The sequence below is a fragment of the Monopterus albus genome, unplaced genomic scaffold, assembly GCF_001952655.1.
Source record: "Monopterus albus unplaced genomic scaffold, M_albus_1.0 scaffold38.1, whole genome shotgun sequence".
Lineage (NCBI taxonomy): Eukaryota > Metazoa > Chordata > Actinopteri > Synbranchiformes > Synbranchidae > Monopterus > Monopterus albus.
Window position 1 is genome coordinate 8017 of NW_018127918.1, and position 20981 is coordinate 28997.

General features: G+C 39.0%; 1 protein-coding gene across 1 annotated transcript in view; it reads right to left on the bottom strand.

Moving 5' to 3' along the window:
• The window catches only part of cfap54 (cilia and flagella associated 54), a gene marked incomplete at its 3' end in the record, with an annotated part of 27866 nt that extends 7755 nt beyond the window's left edge, over window positions 1-20111 (bottom strand). Inside the window, exons 1-47 of the mRNA XM_020598641.1 lie at window positions 19875-20111; window positions 18792-18897; window positions 18417-18566; window positions 18063-18228; window positions 17320-17378; window positions 16885-17028; window positions 16297-16410; window positions 15694-15798; window positions 15288-15480; window positions 15008-15106; window positions 14761-14873; window positions 14494-14608; window positions 14147-14232; window positions 13898-14023; window positions 13534-13681; window positions 13260-13312; window positions 12948-13076; window positions 12495-12735; window positions 12124-12254; window positions 11502-11696; window positions 11304-11396; window positions 11001-11189; window positions 10533-10651; window positions 10285-10432; window positions 9955-10110; window positions 9701-9823; window positions 9443-9565; window positions 8918-9038; window positions 8500-8589; window positions 8275-8401; window positions 7944-8046; window positions 6860-6951; window positions 6542-6739; window positions 6094-6269; window positions 5864-6015; window positions 5425-5634; window positions 4786-4985; window positions 4301-4436; window positions 3794-3923; window positions 3406-3567; window positions 3095-3304; window positions 2772-2859; window positions 2426-2596; window positions 2254-2320; window positions 905-1090; window positions 733-819; window positions 514-633 (exon numbers count right to left, since the gene is read on the bottom strand). Coding sequence (XP_020454297.1) covers window positions 514-633; window positions 733-819; window positions 905-1090; window positions 2254-2320; window positions 2426-2596; window positions 2772-2859; window positions 3095-3304; window positions 3406-3567; window positions 3794-3923; window positions 4301-4436; window positions 4786-4985; window positions 5425-5634; window positions 5864-6015; window positions 6094-6269; window positions 6542-6739; window positions 6860-6951; window positions 7944-8046; window positions 8275-8401; window positions 8500-8589; window positions 8918-9038; window positions 9443-9565; window positions 9701-9823; window positions 9955-10110; window positions 10285-10432; window positions 10533-10651; window positions 11001-11189; window positions 11304-11396; window positions 11502-11696; window positions 12124-12254; window positions 12495-12735; window positions 12948-13076; window positions 13260-13312; window positions 13534-13681; window positions 13898-14023; window positions 14147-14232; window positions 14494-14608; window positions 14761-14873; window positions 15008-15106; window positions 15288-15480; window positions 15694-15798; window positions 16297-16410; window positions 16885-17028; window positions 17320-17378; window positions 18063-18228; window positions 18417-18566; window positions 18792-18897; window positions 19875-20032 — 6408 coding nt within the window. The remainder of the gene's footprint in view (window positions 1-513; window positions 634-732; window positions 820-904; window positions 1091-2253; window positions 2321-2425; window positions 2597-2771; window positions 2860-3094; window positions 3305-3405; window positions 3568-3793; window positions 3924-4300; window positions 4437-4785; window positions 4986-5424; window positions 5635-5863; window positions 6016-6093; window positions 6270-6541; window positions 6740-6859; window positions 6952-7943; window positions 8047-8274; window positions 8402-8499; window positions 8590-8917; window positions 9039-9442; window positions 9566-9700; window positions 9824-9954; window positions 10111-10284; window positions 10433-10532; window positions 10652-11000; window positions 11190-11303; window positions 11397-11501; window positions 11697-12123; window positions 12255-12494; window positions 12736-12947; window positions 13077-13259; window positions 13313-13533; window positions 13682-13897; window positions 14024-14146; window positions 14233-14493; window positions 14609-14760; window positions 14874-15007; window positions 15107-15287; window positions 15481-15693; window positions 15799-16296; window positions 16411-16884; window positions 17029-17319; window positions 17379-18062; window positions 18229-18416; window positions 18567-18791; window positions 18898-19874) is intronic.
• Window positions 20112-20981: the final 870 nt, after the last annotated feature.

A 20981-nucleotide genomic window follows, 5' to 3' on the forward strand; every position in this document is an offset into this window, starting at 1 on the left:
GGGGCTGAATAATTTTGCATGCCCAATTTTTCAGTTTTTTATTTGTTAAAAAAGTTTGAAATATCCAATAAATTTCGTTCCACTTCATGATTGTGTCCCACTTGTTGTTGATTCTTCACAAAAAATTACAGTTTTATATCTTTATGTTTGAAGCCTGAAATGTGGCAAAAGGTTGCAAAGTTCAAGGGGGCTGAATACTTTCGCAAGGCACTGTACACGCGGAACTGAAAACATTACCTCCTTGGCGGGGGTAAAAACCACCTTAGCAGACTTCCAAATATAATGTACAGTCTGTCTCCCATAAATGTTCATATTATATTAGAAGTAACAGGTACACATCAGTTCCAGTATTCCACGAAGGATTCAGATTCACATTATTATTAACATGAATTATAAGTAAATGTATATATAAGGTATGTCAACAACAGTGAGCTGCAACACTTTTTAACATTACAAACTAATACATGGTAAGAGAAAAACAGGCAAAGAGGATCCATATGTGGTCATTCATACTTGGAGATTGTCTCTGGCGATATAGTGTCCATAAGGCAAAAGGACCCCAATTCCTTGTGTAAGCTGGACTGCCTCCTTTACAGCTTCCGTAAACAAATACAGTTCAGTAAGGGCACGTATCTGCAGAAAACACCAACCCAGATTAAAAACTCCACCAAAACTGTGAGAGGAAAATTTGCCCACATTCACGTATGGGCAAATGAAAAACCAAATACTGACCTTAATTATTTTGCCCTCCACAGTGCGTTGCACATCTCTGCACATAGTCCCCACAAAATGTAGGTAAAGGGCTAGTATGGGCAGTAGCTGATATTACAAACACAATTTCAATTATTGGTCTTGAGCACTGCACTACAACATGAAGAAAAACAGACTGTATTTATCTGAGTACCGTGATGTAGTAGCCTGTGGTGAAAAGCCATTGGCAGACGAAGTTAAGGCTAGAGACAGTGGTGCCAAGGTGAATCCTGTGAGGTTCCGAGAAAAGGTCAACTCCAGGGAGCAGTTCATCTCCGATGCTGTGGGAGGCATACTGGAGGTCGGCCTGGGGTTGAGCCAAGGAGCAACACAGCACGCACTGTGTGGGTCACAAACACACATATCAGAATTAATGCACATACACACACACAAACACAAGCACAGACAATAATACATATGGTATACACTTATGAAAGTGAAAACATTTAATAAAATACATAGTCAGCAACAAAATTAAACTAGGATGGGAAGGTTGCGACCTTGACCTTTGACCACCGAAATCCTTGATATTGTGTTCATGAAAATGGGCTAGACATACATACAGATATAGGAGCAGAAACATTTTTTCAGTAGGGGGTGCTGCCTGGGATGCGTGCAAGCACATGACCGGTTATGTGCACACGCAAATGTTTAGAATATAATTTATATGTAAATAATGTACATTGCCATACAGAAAATAAAAGTAACAGTACAGTCAAAATTCTGTCTAGTTTTTTGCATTCTACATGCTTCGATGTTTTCTAAAATTATTGCTTAAGCTTTAATCAGTTAGATCTGTATTAACAACATAAACATGATCCTGATTATGATCCACATTCTCATTCACGACATTTAGCTTGCCAGAGCCAAACAAAATTATTAGCATGTAACTAACTCACAGCATGATGAGATGCCTTTGTCATTTACATCTGAAAACCTCAGGCACTCCTCATCCCCAGTTCCCCTCAGCCCAGTAGTTCCAACACAGGTAGAAGGAGTGGCCTGTTGATCCCCAGAGACCCCACTGCTGCTCTCTGTTGCAGTGACTGGTTCTGCTATAGTGCTGTTGCTAATGTTTGCTGTTGTAACTACTTCGGCTTCGGCATTAGCAGTGTTGTTTTCATCAATGTTTTGAGTAATGTTAGTACTTACTTTTTTTTTTTTTGAAATAATAACATTACTTGGGGGAAAAAATCGAATTTTCATTGCTTGCTGTTGTTTACCACTGTTACTGTGGAAAGCTCCCCTGAGGAGAAGTTTCCCCAAAAAATCATTTCCTCAAATATTTAAAACCATTTTCACAAAACCATATTCCCCTGTTTCAAACCACTATGCACCTGCAGCCACCACTAGGTCATGCTGCAGCACTCTCAGCACCCCCTTCCTGCACCTATGGTTACAGACAGAGAACCTGAAATCATAATGCCTGTTGCCACAGCTATTGCTGGCATGGAGGCACAAAAAGATATTTGCTGGGAGTATGACATCTCCTGGAAGTTTTACCTTAAAGAGGTGAGCAGACAGGAGACAGCAGTTGGTTCGCTGGCTTATATCAGAAGTTAAAATATATCTGTAGATAAAAACACATCTCAGGAGCAGGTAAGTTTAAAAGGCAAATAGTTGCAACACACACAAAAATTACATTTAATCTGTAATGAAAATCAAAGAAACTTACTGTGCAATCTTAGCAGTGAGCCCAGCAGCCTGTAAACATCCCCAAACTCCAGCCTGCTTCAGGGGCTGTTGCAGGGAGCCACTCCCAAAGGACACACCATCCCATTTCTCTACAGCACCTGAGCTCTGTAAGGCACAATCTATAGCTTTCCTCCAGTATGAATGTGCTGCCCTGTAGACAAAACACAGACAGGAATTAAATTATTATAAGAATGTAAGGAAAATCACAAAAAACTAAACTTAAAAAATGTTGCTCTATAACTGCAGGTAAATGCATACAACAAAATGCTGTAGGCTTATCTTAACACTTATACATGCACACTCTGGGGATAAAACAAGTTTCTAACCCCATGTTTCCATTGTAGAACTGTAGGTCGCCCATTTCATGCAGTGCCATAACTTTAAGGGAGTCATGACCGTTGGCCTCGAGAGACTCTGAAGAAAAGTTGGACAGAGATGGGAAAGAAAGTAAGACCTCTGAGACCCTAACAACCTGGCACATACTTCATCCTATTCTACTTTAATATTCTTTAGTCTTTCTGAAACACATATTCACATCACATCAACTCAGTGTCCCACCTACTGGCAGCTTGTCAGTTCTTGCCTTGTTTATGTAAAGTGTGCTATAGACATCTTACTAGGTACTTTATAAGTATTTTGTCTTTCTTACTAATGGAGGTGGTGTAGGCAGCAGTGACAGTCGGCATGTGATCAGGGCTGATAGCGAGGCTGTAAAGAGCATTTGGGGTACTGTAGTCTTCCACTGTCAGGTCATGAGGTTCAATGCTCGGAGTGGGCATAACAGCTAGACTGAAGTCCACCAGGCTTGCTGAATGGCTGAAACCTCTGCTCGGACAGTGCCGCAACTGGGTTGCAAAACCTGGAGAGGATCATGTACAGTGCCAGAAAGTGGGAGTTTCAAAGAGCTGTTGTGTGAGAGTGCATGTGTGTGCGTGTCCACTCAACTACCACTGAACTCACAGGGCTGTGTATAGGCCAGAAGCAACCGCAGTAATGAGCGACTATGCTGGAAGATCTGAAGGCAACGTGGTCTTCTCTCAAGAGCTTGAGAGTAACAGTGCAGTGTGTCTTCTACATCCAGAGGAACGCACACAAGGGACATGGAGTGCTTTATTTCTGCACCTTAGACACAGAACATATGCATGAAAACAGTGCAACATGTCCACACATTTGATCTTGTCTGTTTTATATAACATTGTGATAAACTGCACAATTCATACGATAGTATCTCACTGTTCTACCATTTCTATGTTATTTTATAATATTTCTATAGTTTCAATTGTAGAGCAGCCACTAACGTTTCCTACAATGATACAGTATGTTCTGACATGAAGCTGATTGTTCAAACCTTTAAGCTCAGCTGGATCACGTGGAGTGCAACTTGTGAATACTGCTTTTTTGTGAATGGGCTGTTGCTGTGTAGAGTGAGGGGTCCACCCACTGAACAGCTGGCAGCCTGCGTAGCTCCTGTAAGTTACCTGAAATACAGAAAACAGTGGCAAATATATGCACATGTAGTACAACACACACAATGTATTATACTTTCAAAAACATACGATGTAAATATGTTTCTAGATATAATTTTGCTGAATGACTAACTGTATTCTCACAACATTAGCATAAGATTTCATACATGCTTAGTTATTTCCTAAATGGTTTTGTGGAAGAATAATGACATACTATCTTGGCATCACAAAGAAAAGCAAAAAAAAAGCCTGAAAAAAAAATACATATACTGTACATATTATCTTGATAGGCAATCAAATATCCCTGAATATTTCTACAAACACTTTAACTGGCTTTTCTTTGTTACACTATCATACAGAGCTTGAACATGTTACTGTGTATGTGCTACCTTCTTGCCAGTGGTCTTCTGTGTTTTGACATGGTGTGGTTGTGGGACTGCAGGTCCTCCGTAAGAACTAATCCTTTCAAGCAGCCTCCTCTGAGCGTGAACCAGTAGAGGAGTTATGATCAAGGCATAACGTTCCCTTGGATACACATACAGATGTAGGCACACACACACACACACAGGTTAATGAGAAAAAATGTTAGGAAAAAAGCAGAATTTGTGTCAGCATCTACAAAAATATATTTTAATGCTTTAAGTTAATGGTTTCTGTATATTACCCTATTGAGAGTATGTGCTGTTTTCATCTGTTCATATGTGTTTTCTCCTTATGACTAATAGTTTCAAAATTGGAAAGCTCCACTTAGATTTCCTTTACTGATAAGAACCTGCCACTCTGAGTCTCTTCCAAACGTTTCTATACAAATGTTTTATAATTTTATGTGATATTAATTTAATAGGTGCTTTATACAAATACAAATTTTACTCACCGTGTGTATGAGTTGTACAGTAAGGCAAAGTGGGCCAGGCTTTCCCATTTGCCGCTGTTATGGAGCCACTCCAGAGTGTGCAACACCAAGGTGCGGACCCAACGCAGATTCACTTGGGTGCTGTCATCCAGTGGGGCTGAGAACTGGAAACTGGATTCTAGTTCTTCCTCTGTCAAATCATGGTCATACAAACTCCACAGCTAGTAGGAACAAAGATGAAGTTATAAATAGGGTTGTAATTATCATTATATTGACTGTTTCTAAGCCCCAAAAATAACCAATTGCATGTGGGGGCATTTCTACAAAAAATTCCAACAGGAATAAGCTTCCATATGACCAGGTATTTTCTCAATTTGGGGATAATACTGCAAGGTCTAGACCTTACTATGTAAAGTGCCTTGAGATAACTTTTGTTATACAAATAAAATCGAATTGAAATTGAAATAGCTGTACATTTCTTTTTGCTCAGGTGACAAGATAGAGACTGTAGTGACCACAGCAATCAGTGGCAGCCTATATACTGCAACACACTTTGCCATCTAGATGCTTTATTTTAATAATCTATTAGAAAGGAATATTTATGTCTGTGAGTTTTTTTAAACAGATATCTAGGTGTGTGTAGCTACATGTGGCACTTACACCTAGCTTGTTTATCATGTCCATAATTAGGTCAGTAGACATCACCAGCAGCGGGGTAATGGTGGTATGCAGCTGTTCCGCTGTGATGATGGAGGGAGGTTCAAGCTGAGCAGCTGTCTGTACTAAGAATGCAGTTTTGCAGCTTTGGTCCCACACAGTCTGACACACACATTGTAGAGTGGTCCAATGGTTACCACGATGGGCCAACACCTGGAAAAGATTCAAAATAGATGCATAAAATATAATACAAACGAAGCAGGAAGGTAAAGTCAATAGCACATACAGAAGATATTGTGTAGTATGTAACTGAACAACAGAATCAATGCATTGTGAAAAACATTTGTAGTTTTCATACAGTTATAGACAAACAGAGCCTGGACTTATACTGTACTGCATGTGTGTACATATGTGCGTATCTTTGTTCATGTGCAGACAGTACCATGGCCCTTCGGAGATGTAAAGAAGCTTTGCTAAGAGAGTCCAGCAGCAAGGTAGCAGTGCCTCTGTGCAACTCAATCTGCTGTTCCACAGGCTGAGAGGAGTCCTCTCCCTTCTCACAACTCTTGCCTGCAAAGTCATCAACTCCAACCTCTGAACAAAAAAGAAGGGACAAGTGGTGAAATCAGAGTGGGTTTTTCTTCAAATTTTTCAGTGTGTTATTTTCCTCACCCTCCTTTTTGCTCCTGCTTTTGTGTGTAGCCATGTCTTCCCTAGGACCACAGTGAGAGGAGTCTTTCTCCATGACAACCTCATGTTTAGAAGACTGTGAGAGTGACTGTGGGTTCCTCCACACCATGACACCAGAGTAGGCCAGGGAGAAACACATGGGATTTAACTGGCTGTATCTGAGCAAAGCACATACAGTACATAATATCATGAGTATAAATAAATAAGAGAATACAGAAGGTAGAGTAATTCCTATTTTTAACACTAGCCATACCAACAATGATCACATATACTATAGTATTTATCCCGAGATAACAAAACACTAAATATAACCAAAAATGATTAAATAACTTGCCCAGCAACAGCATGTCTGTATATGTAGACATAACTGAAACTGGTCAACAGTTCCCAGAAAAACTGAACTAAAGGGGATGGTGTCTTGTGTGTGAACCTATACTGCAGGGCTCCTCCATGCAGATGGTCCAGGCCTTGGTAAGGCAGTGCTAAGTGTGCCTGAGCCATGCTGTAGTTAAGATGTGACTTCCACACTCTCTCTTCACAGCATATGTTCCTCAGCTGAAGCTGTTTCTTGTGGCGTTGCACCACAGATGACATCATGGCTAGCAGGTTTTCCACAATCTGCATCTCCCTACAGACACACAGAGTAGTTCAGGCCACATGTGTTTATGTGAACTCTCAAACACACACTTACACACAAATACTGTACAGACATCCCCAGCACAAAGTTAAGCACACACACATATTGTACCTGGAGGTTCTCACTGTTTGAAGCATCCTGTGCGGCAATTTCTGCTTTAGTTTCTTTCTTGTTTCATCATGAGAAGGTGGGTTTTTGTTCTGCTTTAAAAAAAAAAACAGCACAAAGTATTTTGTATTATGACCACATTCAATTGTTCCTTTTTTCTTTAGGGTACAGGTACATAGAAACCAGAAACCAGAACACTTTGTTTCACAACCTGTAATAAGATTGACTCTCTGCATGTACACGAGAGGCACGTAAATAGAGCTAACAAACAGTATCTCTTTAAACAATTTTCACATATGCACACAGACAGATTCATTCCTAAATAATATGGATTCATAAAAGCCTGTCATGATTCTGTTTCTTCTGCTTCCGGTGTCATGCTTTTATTCTGACACCACTTCCTGTTACGGTGTCATTGCAGCTATGGATTCTTTACCCCTAATCAGTGACAACTGTTTGCACCTGTTGTCACCCCTTTATAGGCAGCTTCCTCCCACCAGGAAGCCACCAGATTGTTCTAACTCATGTTCAGACTCCAGTGTTTCTTCTTGTGCCTGTTATTCCAGCCCTGACCCCGGATTGCGTTGTGACCACCAATTACTGCCTATCCCTTTTGATTCTGTTTGTATTCTGTGCATTGACTTATGAACTTCCCTTACTGACCGTTCTTCTTGTGGATACCTTGGATGTGTGAGTTTGCTGGCTCTGACCCTGGATTGGATTATCGACCTGAGAGTGATATATGTTGAATCAGACTCCTGCATTGTGTACAGTTTGTTTGTTACCAGTGTTCTTATTAAAGAGTCAGTGTTCTGCTTTTACTCGTCTGGTCCTATAATTGAGTTCACCCCCGACATTATCGGCAGCTTTACGCGCTGTCCCTGACAAAAGCCCATAGGACAGTAAGCTTGACAAGGTCAATCCAGTGATGGCAACATCTGGAAACAGGAGAGATGCTGCCTCAGCTGCTTGGTAGATCACTGACCATAAAGTGTAAATTTAAAAAAAAATGCACCTAAGTTCAGTATAGCAGGATAAAGTATGTCTTTGTGTGCCCATAAGTATATTTACATATTTGTATTTTCACCTGGGGTGGCTCATTTCCTTTCTGAGCCTGAACACTATTTCTTCTTTTACTCTGACTGTTTCCCTCCAAACATTTGGTGGACAGTCCCATCGCCTCGTCACGTCTGACAAAGAGAGCACCATTCACACACTGTCAAGTCTTCATCAGTGTAAGTAAAATAGCAAATATTTGTAATAAGTTCCATAATCAACTGCAATAAGAGCCATGAATAAGTAGATAGCAATGCATTATTTGACATTTTGACTAGACCAGTAATATTTTGGATATGAAAGGACACAATGATTATGAAGCTGAAGCTGTATTTTTAAAGAGGTACAGGGTGAAAGCATACGTGGAAAGAAATTCAAACATGCTTTCTCCCCATTTTAACACAAGGTCTGGATGGCCTTCTTCCATGGTTCTCTGGAGTAACAGTGCCGCATACTCGGTGAAATACGCTTTATGTCTGAGCTTCATCACTGTAATGAACACCCACATAAAAACAAAGGTGTGAATGAATAAGATAATTTATTCATTAAAAAAGTAAGTACACAGTATGTGAGTGTGTACTACTTACCATGCTGGTAGGCATCCTTTAATGTGCTGCTGGAGACCAAATCATACAATATGATAGGATCCTCACAGCTAGTCAGTGGGTGAGAAATCTCTACAGAAATAAAGTCAGCTGTGTTAAATACGTGTCTATTATTAAACAGTAACATAAAATTATAGTGTCGTGCTGCATTTTCACGCATACTGCTGCATTTCATTTCTTATTCTCAGCTTTCATTGAATGGTCATTATGCTGTTTTGGCATATTAAAAGAAAAGCATTCTGTATGATTCTGTCTCCAAAAGCCATAAAATATTCTGTCACCAAAAGTGTTGAAATAAATGTCAATACGTATTTTCAACAAACGTGGCTTTAATTATGAGTAAAGGCTATAAACAAGGCTATAAATGCTGTAACATCACCTAGTTTTTCAGTGTCCTTACCATTGTCAGTGGGGAGAGTTGCTCCAGATGTGATTCTTTTCTTGTTCTTCACATGCAGTGCCTTCAGCTGAAGACTCATCTTTATTTCACCCTTGACTGCAGCATGATCTACTGACTTAGACTGAACATACATACACAGACAAACACAGAGAAATAGTAGCACTATGTAAGATATTCTTTAGTTGCTGTATATTTAACATTATTTATTCTTAACATCACCTAAACCTGTTTCTTTGTTTCTTCTCCTAATCTAGCCTCATTCCGTGAGTGAGACTAAGGCTGTGTTCACACAGAGTTCACTCCACATTGAAAAACACTGCCCTTCACATGCATTAGAATGGGGGAATTCATTCCTAAACTGGACTTCTCTGACTGTATTTCATTGTCTCACTGGTACATGAAACAACATCCCCACTAACGCTGCACCCTAACCTTTTTTTTATGCAGGAGGCTGCATTAAAACAATCTCTGTGTGAATACAGATAATGTCATGAAATGATTCTGCATGTTTCCACTGTTACTTACACCCACAGCTTCATTGGCAAGACTACTGATTTGCAGCTGGGAGTCATAGACCTCCTGGAGCAGCCTGCGACCACAGTCCATCATCCCAGAAGCCATTTGATGCTCCCTGAGCACACGTGATGCCTGGCCAGAAAAAATGAGAACTTATTTTGTACAAAGTTCTTGTCTGTTTGTCATTTGAGATATCTGGGTTAGGAAGTCTAGAGTTGATGCAAATTTTTAGCATGCAGCTCACACATGGTACATAGGCAGACAAACCTTTGACAGATAGTAAGTGATGCAGGCTATCATGTGCATAAATGACTCAGAGATGTTTCTAGTCCATTTTTGCTTGAGAACACCTGAATTGTCCTCCAAAACTATCAAGCATTTCTTTAGCACCTGAAGATCAGAGCACAGACACAGGAATAAACACACATAGCTATTAACAACTTATACTTTGTAATATGTTGTATAACTTTGCCTTTGAATGACAGAATACTGAGGCTTGTATGGATGAGGTTTTAGCCTACCTGTACCACAGGGTCACAAAAGATTTGATGAAAAATCAGAGGTGCCAAGAGGCCATAACAACCTACTACAGCTTGCATGGCAGCAATACCGTCATTCAACCACATCGCCAAGTCCATGGCTACCAGCATTCGTTCACATTCTGCCACTCTGGCTTCCTGCATACACACATGTGCATATATCATTTATTTATGTACATGTTAACTTAAAAGATATAAATATTGTTCACATCAGTACAAACAAAAGCAAACTGTTTGGTCTTACTTGTTGTATGCTGATGTCATTACATTTGGCAAATATAAACCTACTTCTCTAACCAGATCAGGTGTTACCTGTTCCCAGATAAATGGTCCATTGTCACTGAATGAGTCACAGTAGAGCAATTGCTGTTGAATGTTGATTTCTGTCTCAATGAAGATTGATGTGAAAAACAACTGACACAGGTGAGAAGAGGAGCGTTGTAGGGTCTGTTTTTGCAGACTTCAGCATGGTAAATGAGGAAAGAATAGGAGGAAATAAATGAATGCAAAGAAATAGAGACTCCTCAACTTTAACTGGGTGGATATGTTTCCTTCCTCACCCTGTGGTAGCAAGTCTATTCTGTGTGTTTTGGATCCCAGGGTCAGAGAAGGTATAGTGGTTCCACAGTTCCCTGCAAGCTCTCTTTGCTACATCATAGTGCTTTGTTTGAAATGCCACCTGAGGAAGGAGTCAAAAAGGCTATAGTCACAATCCTGAGTTTTCTCTGGCTCTCTGGGCATCAGTATTAAAGTAACTTTCAGTTTGCCATTTTCAAAAATCCCAACAATGATCAGATATATACTGTAAGTCAGTGTTAATCGTTAATACCTACAGCCTCTCCATCCTAATCTATACCCAAATTAGGTAGCATGTACATATGTATTTGGGTGAATGTGTTGAACAAAGGCTCTGCCATTCTTCCCCCAGAAGGTTTTCAGCACCAGCACCTGGACCCAGTGTGTAATGAGTGTGTGAAGTAATAAACAAGTAACACTTGGTCTGGGCTCCATTTGACTAGTGTGCATACCTGAGCCAAGTGAGCCCATGTGGGCAGCAGTGGTACAAGTATGGATGCCAGCAATGGCAAAGTTGTTGCGCCTATGGTGTTTCCCAGAAGCTTGCCCTGGCTGTTGTAGGCTGCAACAGCAAACACATATTTCTGGTTGGGCACCAGCCCCTCCACCCTCAGCACACATTCACCAGATACTGCTGGTACCTGGAAACACATAAAACACAGGCCCAATATCATGGACAAACACCAGGTCATGCAAATGGCAAAAATTGTGGCCCACTAGACCTGACATTCTTTGATGAAAGAACTTAGTTATACCATGTATCCAGTTCCTGGCAGGCTGCAGTCTCCGAGGCGAACTTTCAAGTTAATGCCCACAGCTGCACGGCCACAGAGCTGGTACCAGCACACCTGGAATTAAACAAAAATACAAAGAGGTGAAAAGAGTAGGAGATGTGTTGGATCGTTTACTACTTGTGCGATTAGTAAATTAACAAAATTAAAAGCAAATCTCACTTGTTCCTCCAAATTATAAGGTGCTGGGGCAAAGGTTAAGGAGTGGCCAGTTCGTAAGAGTAGGATTGGGGGAGGCGGGGGGTGTTCTACCTCCTTCATCCCTTTGCCTTTATTTTCAGCTGGAGTCTTAGGGATAGTGGAGAAATACAATTTTCTTTCCTCTACTCCTGCTTTTTCTATTAGGGAGGAGGCATCCTGGCAAGCGTACACACAGACAAACAAGTTGAATATTCATTACACTTCATTAAAGCTCACCTCAAATACCAGCACTCAGCAAAAGTGGCTACAACAGAGTCCTTTCACTTACACAAAATGTACTGAAATTAAATGCACCACTGGCAGCCTAAGTAAAAGGTGTAAAATCCAAAAACTGACTGCACTAACTGCATAGTGTGCAGTTCTGTGAAAAATGGTACTAGATATAATAGAAACCATAGTAGGATATTTATTACAGTTAATCCTTATTAACAGGAGATCGGCTCTGTGCTAAATATTACTAACTATGTTAGTAAAATGTGAAAATAGTTTAAATAAGCAGCTGGCATGAGATTTATCAGCTTTTATAAATTACATGTGTCTGTGTCTGTGTCTACAAAAGTATAAATGTCGGTGCATGTGTAACCTCTAGCAGACTCTTGGTTTTGCTGCAGCCATTGGGTTCCATGTTGTATACCAGTAAGGCTTTCTGCATCAGGAAAAGAGCTTTGGACACCTTGTTCTTCTTAATCCGATCCAGTAGTTCAGATTCTGCAACTAGAAACAATAAAGAAAGTCTCAGGACAGACCATTATATTCAGGGGTAGGACTAAAACACAAGGAAAAGATGCAACTGAGGGAAACGTGGAGGTATGTAAGAGACTTGGGATATGCAGTTGCATCTCCATCTTGTGCTCTGTACTCAAACCATGACACAAACTCAGTGAAAGCAAAAAGGCTAATAAATTCTCAGAAATCAAGAGTGAGTAAATTTGTCAGTATGGCAGTATGTCTGACCTGCATTTAGCTGCAGTAACTTGAGGGAAGCCCTGTGGTGGATGATGTCAAACTCTAGATGAAGGTCTGTGGCAAGCAGGGGCACACGTGTGAACTGAGTGTCCTGAGAGCCTTTAATATTTGATTCTGCCTTGATTTCCTCTTCTTTTTTCTTCTCACATATTTCATCTTCTTTATTTACTTCTTGTGACGATGTCACAGAAGACAGAGAGGGAGTCGATAGAGGGCGGGAACAAAATTTCTGTTGGTACAAGACAAAAACAAGTTGTTAGATGTTTGTATATTTTCAATCTAAAATTATTAAATTTTCTCTGTATGTGTTCCCATCTTAGAACACAGTGTTGCGATCCTAAGTCAAGGCTACACCTGGCTTTGAATACAATGAATACATGTCACCCTAAACTTTTACCAAACTCTTTTATAGTACATGAGATAACAGTACATGTTGCCTACCTGCATGAAGGCAGAATCGGTGATTGCGGAGCAATCTTGAGGAAACAGTGTAGCTACACCTTTTTCCAGAGCTTTAAGACCTCTCTGCACCACCTCACATGCTTTTTGAAGAAGCTCTACACTCGAGCTCTGCAAGCACACACAAACATACACCTTGTGCAATGCATTTTGGTTGTAATATTTCTGAAAAATCTAAGATTACTACAAATTGGCACTATATATGTAATTTGTTCTTCATTCACATGCATCCTCTTTACAATAAACAGAACAATCATTTGATGCTATTCATAGAAGATCAGTCTATTCACATACCTCAAGAAAAGAGAAAAAACTTGGCTTCATACTGTCACCATCTGCTTCATGAGCTGCCAGAAATAAGACATAAGAATAATACTGTTACAGCTATGATATATATAGAATACACTCTGTGTACATTTGTGAAACTGTACTAGAAGTTTACCCAATAATAAATACCGTAACAGAGTGATATTCTATAAAGCATAAGATCAAGTACAAAACTTGCATGACTTCAGCTGTACTACATACTGAAGTAGGGCAGATAGTAGAACCTACTGTAATTCCTCACCTCGATGGTGTGTTTGTTTACAGCGTTCTGCTGCACTCTCTAGCAATATGGCCACTGTGTGGACCATCTCTGCCATCATTATGCAATCAACTGTTGCCAGGTTACAGGCAAAGGCCACCTCACACAGCACAAATAGGCACCACAGCCACTGCAAATAGGTTCACAAATAATGATACATACAAATTAATGGGAATAGTGAATTCAAGTTCACATATGTGATTTATTCTGTTTAGTTTACTCAGCATTTATGAAAATCTATCTGCGTAGAGGATAAAAGCAGCAGTTTATATTTGAAAATAATGTGCTAATATGTCACCTGAGGAAGGCAACCATTTCAGTAATGGTTACCATTTTTTATACATACCTTGGAATAGTCTGCCTTTTCAATGTAGTGTGTAAACTCTGGATTTTCCCTCCGCATCACCACTTTCACTTTACTCCAGAGAAATAGCACAACATCCAAAACCAGGTCCCCATCCGGCTGCACCTCCTACACAAACACATGAGTGTATACAAATTTAAAAACCCCTCTTCTTCTTTGAACACTACCTCTAACATTAATATGAATCCTAATCCTTGACAGCTCAATCACCAAACACAAGCACATACTTACAGGAGCAGAACCACAAACAGACTTGTGCAGAGTGTCTACCAGGACGATGAACTCATCATTCATTAAAAATAGAGACTTGTGTCTTTCTGTTGGAAACATCAAACAACAAAACCACATTATAATACAGAGATAACTGGCCCAGCAATGAGTAGCCTATAAGTAGCCAATGAACACGAAAAATCATCTCAAAGTGTGTTAGTTAATACTCAGCAGGCAATAACTAGGTTAAAGTGTTTTCTGTCTGAAGAAAAGCACAAGCACTGAAGGAAAAGAAAACAGAAGTCTGTTCAGATCACTGAAGTCCAGAGAAGACTAAACTACATGTGATACAGTTTTAATTTTGCTACCATCAGTCATGTTGTTAACTTTAGGATGGCTCTTCTGGGAAGACTGCAGACTGTTGAAATGGTCAAGTAAAGCAAGCTCCTGCTCTGCCCTCCTGAATGGCTGACCTTCCATACCCTGAAACGGAGAGACACAGACACACTTGATATTGCTCAGAAACACAGCACAGACATTACATTCAAACTGGAAACACAAGAATTGATAAAAATGAGATGTTTTCACCATGTTTTCAGAATTATGGGAATTACAGCAGATCATGTGCTACTCACAGACAAAACCTGCAGCATCTCTCTGGCAAGTTCAGTGAACGCATCTGGCTGCTTGTACTGAAACAACAGCTTAATGAACCTCACTGCAGATATGATTGGTATTTTGTTTTCTCCTAGCAACACAACATATCACATAATTATACACCGATTTAAAAAACACTGCACAAAACAAACATATTGCCACACACAACTACATGATGTACATGCTGTAACATGAAGGAAAATGACAAAGAAAACTGTGACTAACCTGCAATGGCTAAATCTATTAGACTGGATGCTGATGTCACTGCACTAAGACACATGCACAGATGGTCAGCACTCCTTTGCTCACCACTAGTTGCAGCTCCTTAATATACAGGAAAACACAAGCACATTATTTAATACATATGATAACTATTCCACACCCTAAATACCAAATTACATTTTAATCATTTTAAAGTATTTGCAGCACTTCTATGCTTAATTATGCACTTTACTGTAATCACTGCAGTGTTTTTTGTGCTATGTGTTTTGTTTGTTTTACTAACCAGATAAGATACTGATGCCAGCAGACAGGAGTTCCAGGATCACCTCTTGTACCTCTGGTTCATCTGGCCTCCTTGTATTCAGTGGGTGTCTGGTGCTGTCCCATAGCGCTTCTAAGATGCCACAGAACTGTGCTGCGCCGCTGTCAAACAAGCCCATTAGCATGCGCTCTGTTGTGTTACGGGGCCATGGCATCTACAGTGCATACAGACCGTCATACACTTTTAGGTAATGTAACAAGAACATAATTAATTCACAGAATCTGTTGACCACCTAAGCAAACAACCTGAGCCTTTTTCCATTGTCATAAATACTCTACTATTGTAAAGTAAGGCTTAAAACAGTGACAACAGTACACAGTATTTAAGATTGAATATGATGATATAGCATTAAAGTGTCTCTTATTACATTAGTAGCTATGTCTTTGAGGGTGCATTTGGTTTTGACTCTGAATGTGGGTTTGGGTCTCCTTCTGGTCTCAAACACCGCCCTCTTAAACATCATGGTGCCCAGCTGAGAAAATAGATCAGAATCACCTTTAATTTGATAAACCAAAGAAAAGCATATTGACACTGTAAAGACAAATCAAAAAAGCTGCTAACTTGGGTACAGAAAGTTGTAGGAAAATTAAAACATACTCAGAAGGCACCAAGCTGTACGCGCCTGCATTCATTCATGTACAGTAAGGGCTATCTAATCACTGAAAGTGCTGTATCCATACACACATGCTTAACATAATTTCAGTGACAAACATTATGAATGCAGAGCCACGCTTTGCTTTTAAGGAATAAATTGAGAGAAAAAAAAATGTGAAAATAAAATGTGGCTTGTCATGCAAATGGTGCTTTTAACTGAGTAGATACTGTATGTAGATTGGCATGGTTATATATTTATTATATATATGTTGCAACACTATATGTCACATGCATCATTTTGATGTTTTTCTATGCTGATTATAAAACACATTTATCACAGTAACAGTGTTAAGAGTGGGTGACAGGAGTCTCCTGCCTTGATAGAAGCTTCTTTGTAAGCTCTCTGGGTCTCTCTGGTGGCAGGAATTTCACTCTCCTCCTCCAGTTTTGCTAGCTCATTGATTTTTCCGAGAGCTCTCCTGGCAAATTCCTGAAAGTATTTAGAGAGACACAAACAGCCATACAAATGGGGAATAAAACTGTCAAAATAACTGAGAAGCTGATTTTAAGAAACTTTTCTTTGGGACTAAATAAGCATTATATATATAAAAGTTCATACAAATTTCCATATATAATAAATATGTCAAGTATTTATCACAGTGAAAGCATTAGAAAGCAATAGATTATTTGACCTGTGTTTGCAGCATTAATATCTTGACACAGCAGATACTATACATAAATATATAAAATGAGAATTTCATCATATAGTCCTAAGGCATCTTCACTAAAGCAAATTAACACTAAACCACATCAGACTGCCGTCAGGTGGCTAACGAAAGACTGCTGACAGCTCAAATATTTGCTGGTATTTCTAACATATTATATCAGCCTGTGAATAGTCTGTTGACATTGCAATGATTGCATGTTTAAAGGTGTCTGGATGGAGATGGTGTTTGTCTTTCACCTCCGCCCGCAGTGTAGCTTGGTTGTCATAGTAACAGTGGCAGACAGCACAGTAGAGTGTGACAATCCATGGCAGATATTTAGCAGTCATCAAAGGGGTGGACAGCTCTAAACTGATACTTGCCCACAGAAGGTATTCCAGTGCCTGAATAAAATCATAAATGATGGCATAAAGGATCATAAAGACAATTATGACTTTTCACTGCATTGGCACAAACCACATTAACCAGTCTGAACCTCATTAACAAACATTAGGATTAAACTATTAGTTCCAGTCAGATTCACATAACATTTCTCACCTTCCTTTAATTTTCCTTTTCCTCTACAGTGTATCATTGAAATCTTTTGAAAAGGCACTTTGAAAGATAAATAGTCTGTAAGATCTAAAAAAAATAAATATTAGTATAGATTTCATCTATTATTTTTCTCTAAATACCTGTGCACTACAGTTCATTGTCATCAGGTAACGGCAGATAGTGTACATGTGTATTGAACCTGTAAAAGATGAGAAAGAAAAAAGAAAGACACATAATAGGAGGTTAGGTCACCAATATAGTACCTGTAGAATATTAATAATATAGTACAATCTTATAATTTATAACTTCACTTTAAACAGCAGATGAATTAACAATACTTAGATGATGCACCTATGTATTTTGAATAAATACTGCTGCTGAAGAGGGGAGCTAATATATTTGTGGGATATTCACTTGCTGCTTTAAAGTCCCTTAGATTTGTGATTTTACTGCCTATTTAGATTTGTGTTATAGCTCATCTACTTTGATTGATTTATTGATTTATTCTATATTTATTATCAATCAATCATCTACTTTATATTTCAATTGTTTTAGGTGGCATTTATGTGGACGGCAAAGTAAGAATTCCATTGCACAAGGAAACACGTTTCCTAACTGTGCATATGCCAAAACCCACTTGGACCTTGACCTTGACCTATGTAGGGTATTGTGGGAGGTTAACCTATCAGTATTTCTCTTCATTTATATTAAACTGAATAAACCCCAGACTCTAGACCATGTCTGCATTTTGAGTCCTTCCTTGCCTTGATTGTTTGATTTCTTGCCTTCTCCAGTTTCACACCTTGACAACTCAGTTCTTCCATAAATTTCCATTCAGAAAAGCAAATAGTCAACAAATCTTATCCAAGTTGTACTAATATACCATTATATATTTGCCAGCAGAGGTGCTCGTGTTGCTGAAAAGCCTGCATCATGATCCTGATGAAGTTCAACACGTGCAGTAGATTCTGGAGTCCCTTCTGGCTGAGGATATTGTGATTTTTCTCCTGCTCAAATATACACAGGGCATAGCCCTGCATTGCACGAATCTACATGCACACACATGTATACAATGTAAATACAATAAGTATATCAGGGTTCAGAAGCAAATGTCTAAAAAAAATCTAACTTTTATCCTAGACAAAACCCCTTATGATTTTCACTTCAGTCATACTCAAAATAGTCAAACATACCACAAACGGACACGCTAGATACAAGCTCAAATAGTACAGTTTACCTTCATGGCAAAGATGTCTTGTTCTGTATCAAAACCTTCAGGAAAGAAGCAGGCCATAAAGTGGTCCACATCTGTGATCTCAGTTATTTTCACTGGGCTAAACTGCAGCAGGTAGGGACTGTAGCCATGCAGAAGAGCCAACTGGTACAACTACAGCCAAGAAAAAAGACTAAATGACAGTTGTAAATGTGTGTGAGATCATGTACAAACACCAAAAACTAAATTGGCTCTGGTGCCCTTAAACAGCAATTCAGTAGGGTTCCTTTCACCACCTTAAAGTTAGGAAGTCTGGTTTAGAGTTTGATGAAATGCAGTTAAATGAGTAATCAACTCCAGTTGTGAAAAATATTGGCAGGTAAACCCTAGGCTACTTACTTTTATTCCACAGAGAAAATCTGCAATCTGCAACATGTGCTCCTGGTACAACTTAGAAGGCAGACGATGTTTGTACTTTATCCATGTCTCCACCAGCATTTTAATCCTTAATTGAATAAGAAAAAAAAGGCTAATGCTAAAATTGGCAAATAGGCTCTGTACGCATAGTCATATCTCCAACTATCAAACAGCAAGCTCTGATAGCAATCAGCTTGACTTTAATTCTAATTGTACAATTGGCCACCTGTTTGTAAAAAAAAACAAACAAAAAAAAAAACCTGAAGACAGTGGAATTTGCCCATGACTTACCCAGAACCCAAAGTGAAACCACTACCCTTGTTTTGTTCAATCAACAGTATGAACTATAAAATAAAAACAAATCGTGATTAAAAAACAAAGCAAACCATCACATTTGACAAGCTGGAACCACTGAATATTTTACGTTTTTATTGTAGGTGAAAAGTGACTTGAATTATAACCAATATTTCCCAATTTTGTCAATCAGCTAATCAGTTAATACACTAAAGTTTCAGATGTACTTACATCTGTTTGGTATTTTAAGTTATGACGTATGTTGTACAATAAAGCTGTCAGATAACTATAATGCAGTAAAAAAAAGCAACGTTACAACATCCCCATCTTAAATGTATTGTATGTATTGTAGTAGGATATAAGTATAAAGTGGCATTAAAAGGAAACGCTTAAGTAAACTACCTCAAATTTGTCCTTAGATTAGTAAACATACTTTACTTATAGAGGTTAGCCTAACGTTACACTCCACCACTGATGTGATGGAAAGGTGGGTTAAGTTAAGAAACGTGCAGGACAGCCAATATTTTAGTAGCAGTGGTTAGCTACTACATTACTTTATCAAAGTTTTAGGCCCACTGCGCTTCTTCCTTTTACCCATAATTTGTGTCAGCACCTGCAGTCAAAGTAAAGTCAATGTAGAGGCCTACTGGCTATTAGTATATTCACTGGTAGTGGCGGTGTTATGGCAAAGTTTAATTTCTTAGGTGCATAACAGTTAAACTAGCTAGCTATCTAGAGACAACTTTAATTAGCTACCTTTTAATCTCTTACCCTTTAGCATAAGAGCCGCTTTTGTCTTGACTGGTAGAAGTGGCTCGTCTCATCAGTTTCATAAACGAGTGAATGTCTCGTTCAAAAGCTGAAATAACTGGGTTTCTTTGATCAAGTTTCCCATAATATGAAGCTGGTAAATCCATATCTGCGGCCATAAAAGTAGCGTTAGCATTGACTTTAACCAACTAAGCTAATGTATTTCTGTTAGCCACTGCATGTCCAACACTAAACTTCATAGCGCGTGGGCTTTGTATATATCACTATGGTAACAATGCCAGACAGGAAGACTGTAGGTTACCTGTTTGTGTAAGATACCTCGTTTTAAACATGTATTCCTTAATAAAATCATGGTTTTCAACTAGACTCTATGATGGCCATGATATAAACAGCTTTACGTATCTTAACTTGAGGTACCTGTTAAAAGGGCTTTAAATTGATTTATCCACCTGTTGTTGTCGTTGTTGTTATAAATGGACATAGAAGGCGTTGCTAAAAGACCTTCAACTATTACCTGTTACACGACACATACAGAAATACCTTGTTACGCAAAATAGATGCCCCATAACTCAAAACTATTGACTTACTTACTAATAACAGCAAACAAGTTTTCCAAAATTAGAGGTCAGAAGAATTAACTGCAAACAAATTTTATCTCTCAGCAGAGTTTTCCAAAATTAGAGGTCAGAAGAAGCAAGGACGTTCTTCCTCTGTTGGAAATAGGCTACCTATCAGCCATAAATGTGGTCAAAAGTAGGGTAGTTGATCCTGTCAGGTACCTATCAGAATGGTTTACTGTACATTTATAAATGCGGTGAAATGCAGGGTGACTTATTCTGTCAGATGCTAAATTGATGCACTCCTCAATTCAATAAGAGTTTGAGGTTTTACTGCTGCAGTCTTACTTGGCCTGGTATGACCAGTAGTTATGGTGTTTAATGTTGGGTAATGTTAGTAAATTGTAGACAAATATTGCATTTTACTCATTTGTTGACTCTTGTAATTGTTGTTACTGTGATCCAGTACTGTGTTACTATTATCCTGAAATTGTTGCATAGCTGTCACACACTTACAGTTCCCAGGTCCTGCTTTTGTTAAAGCTGCCTT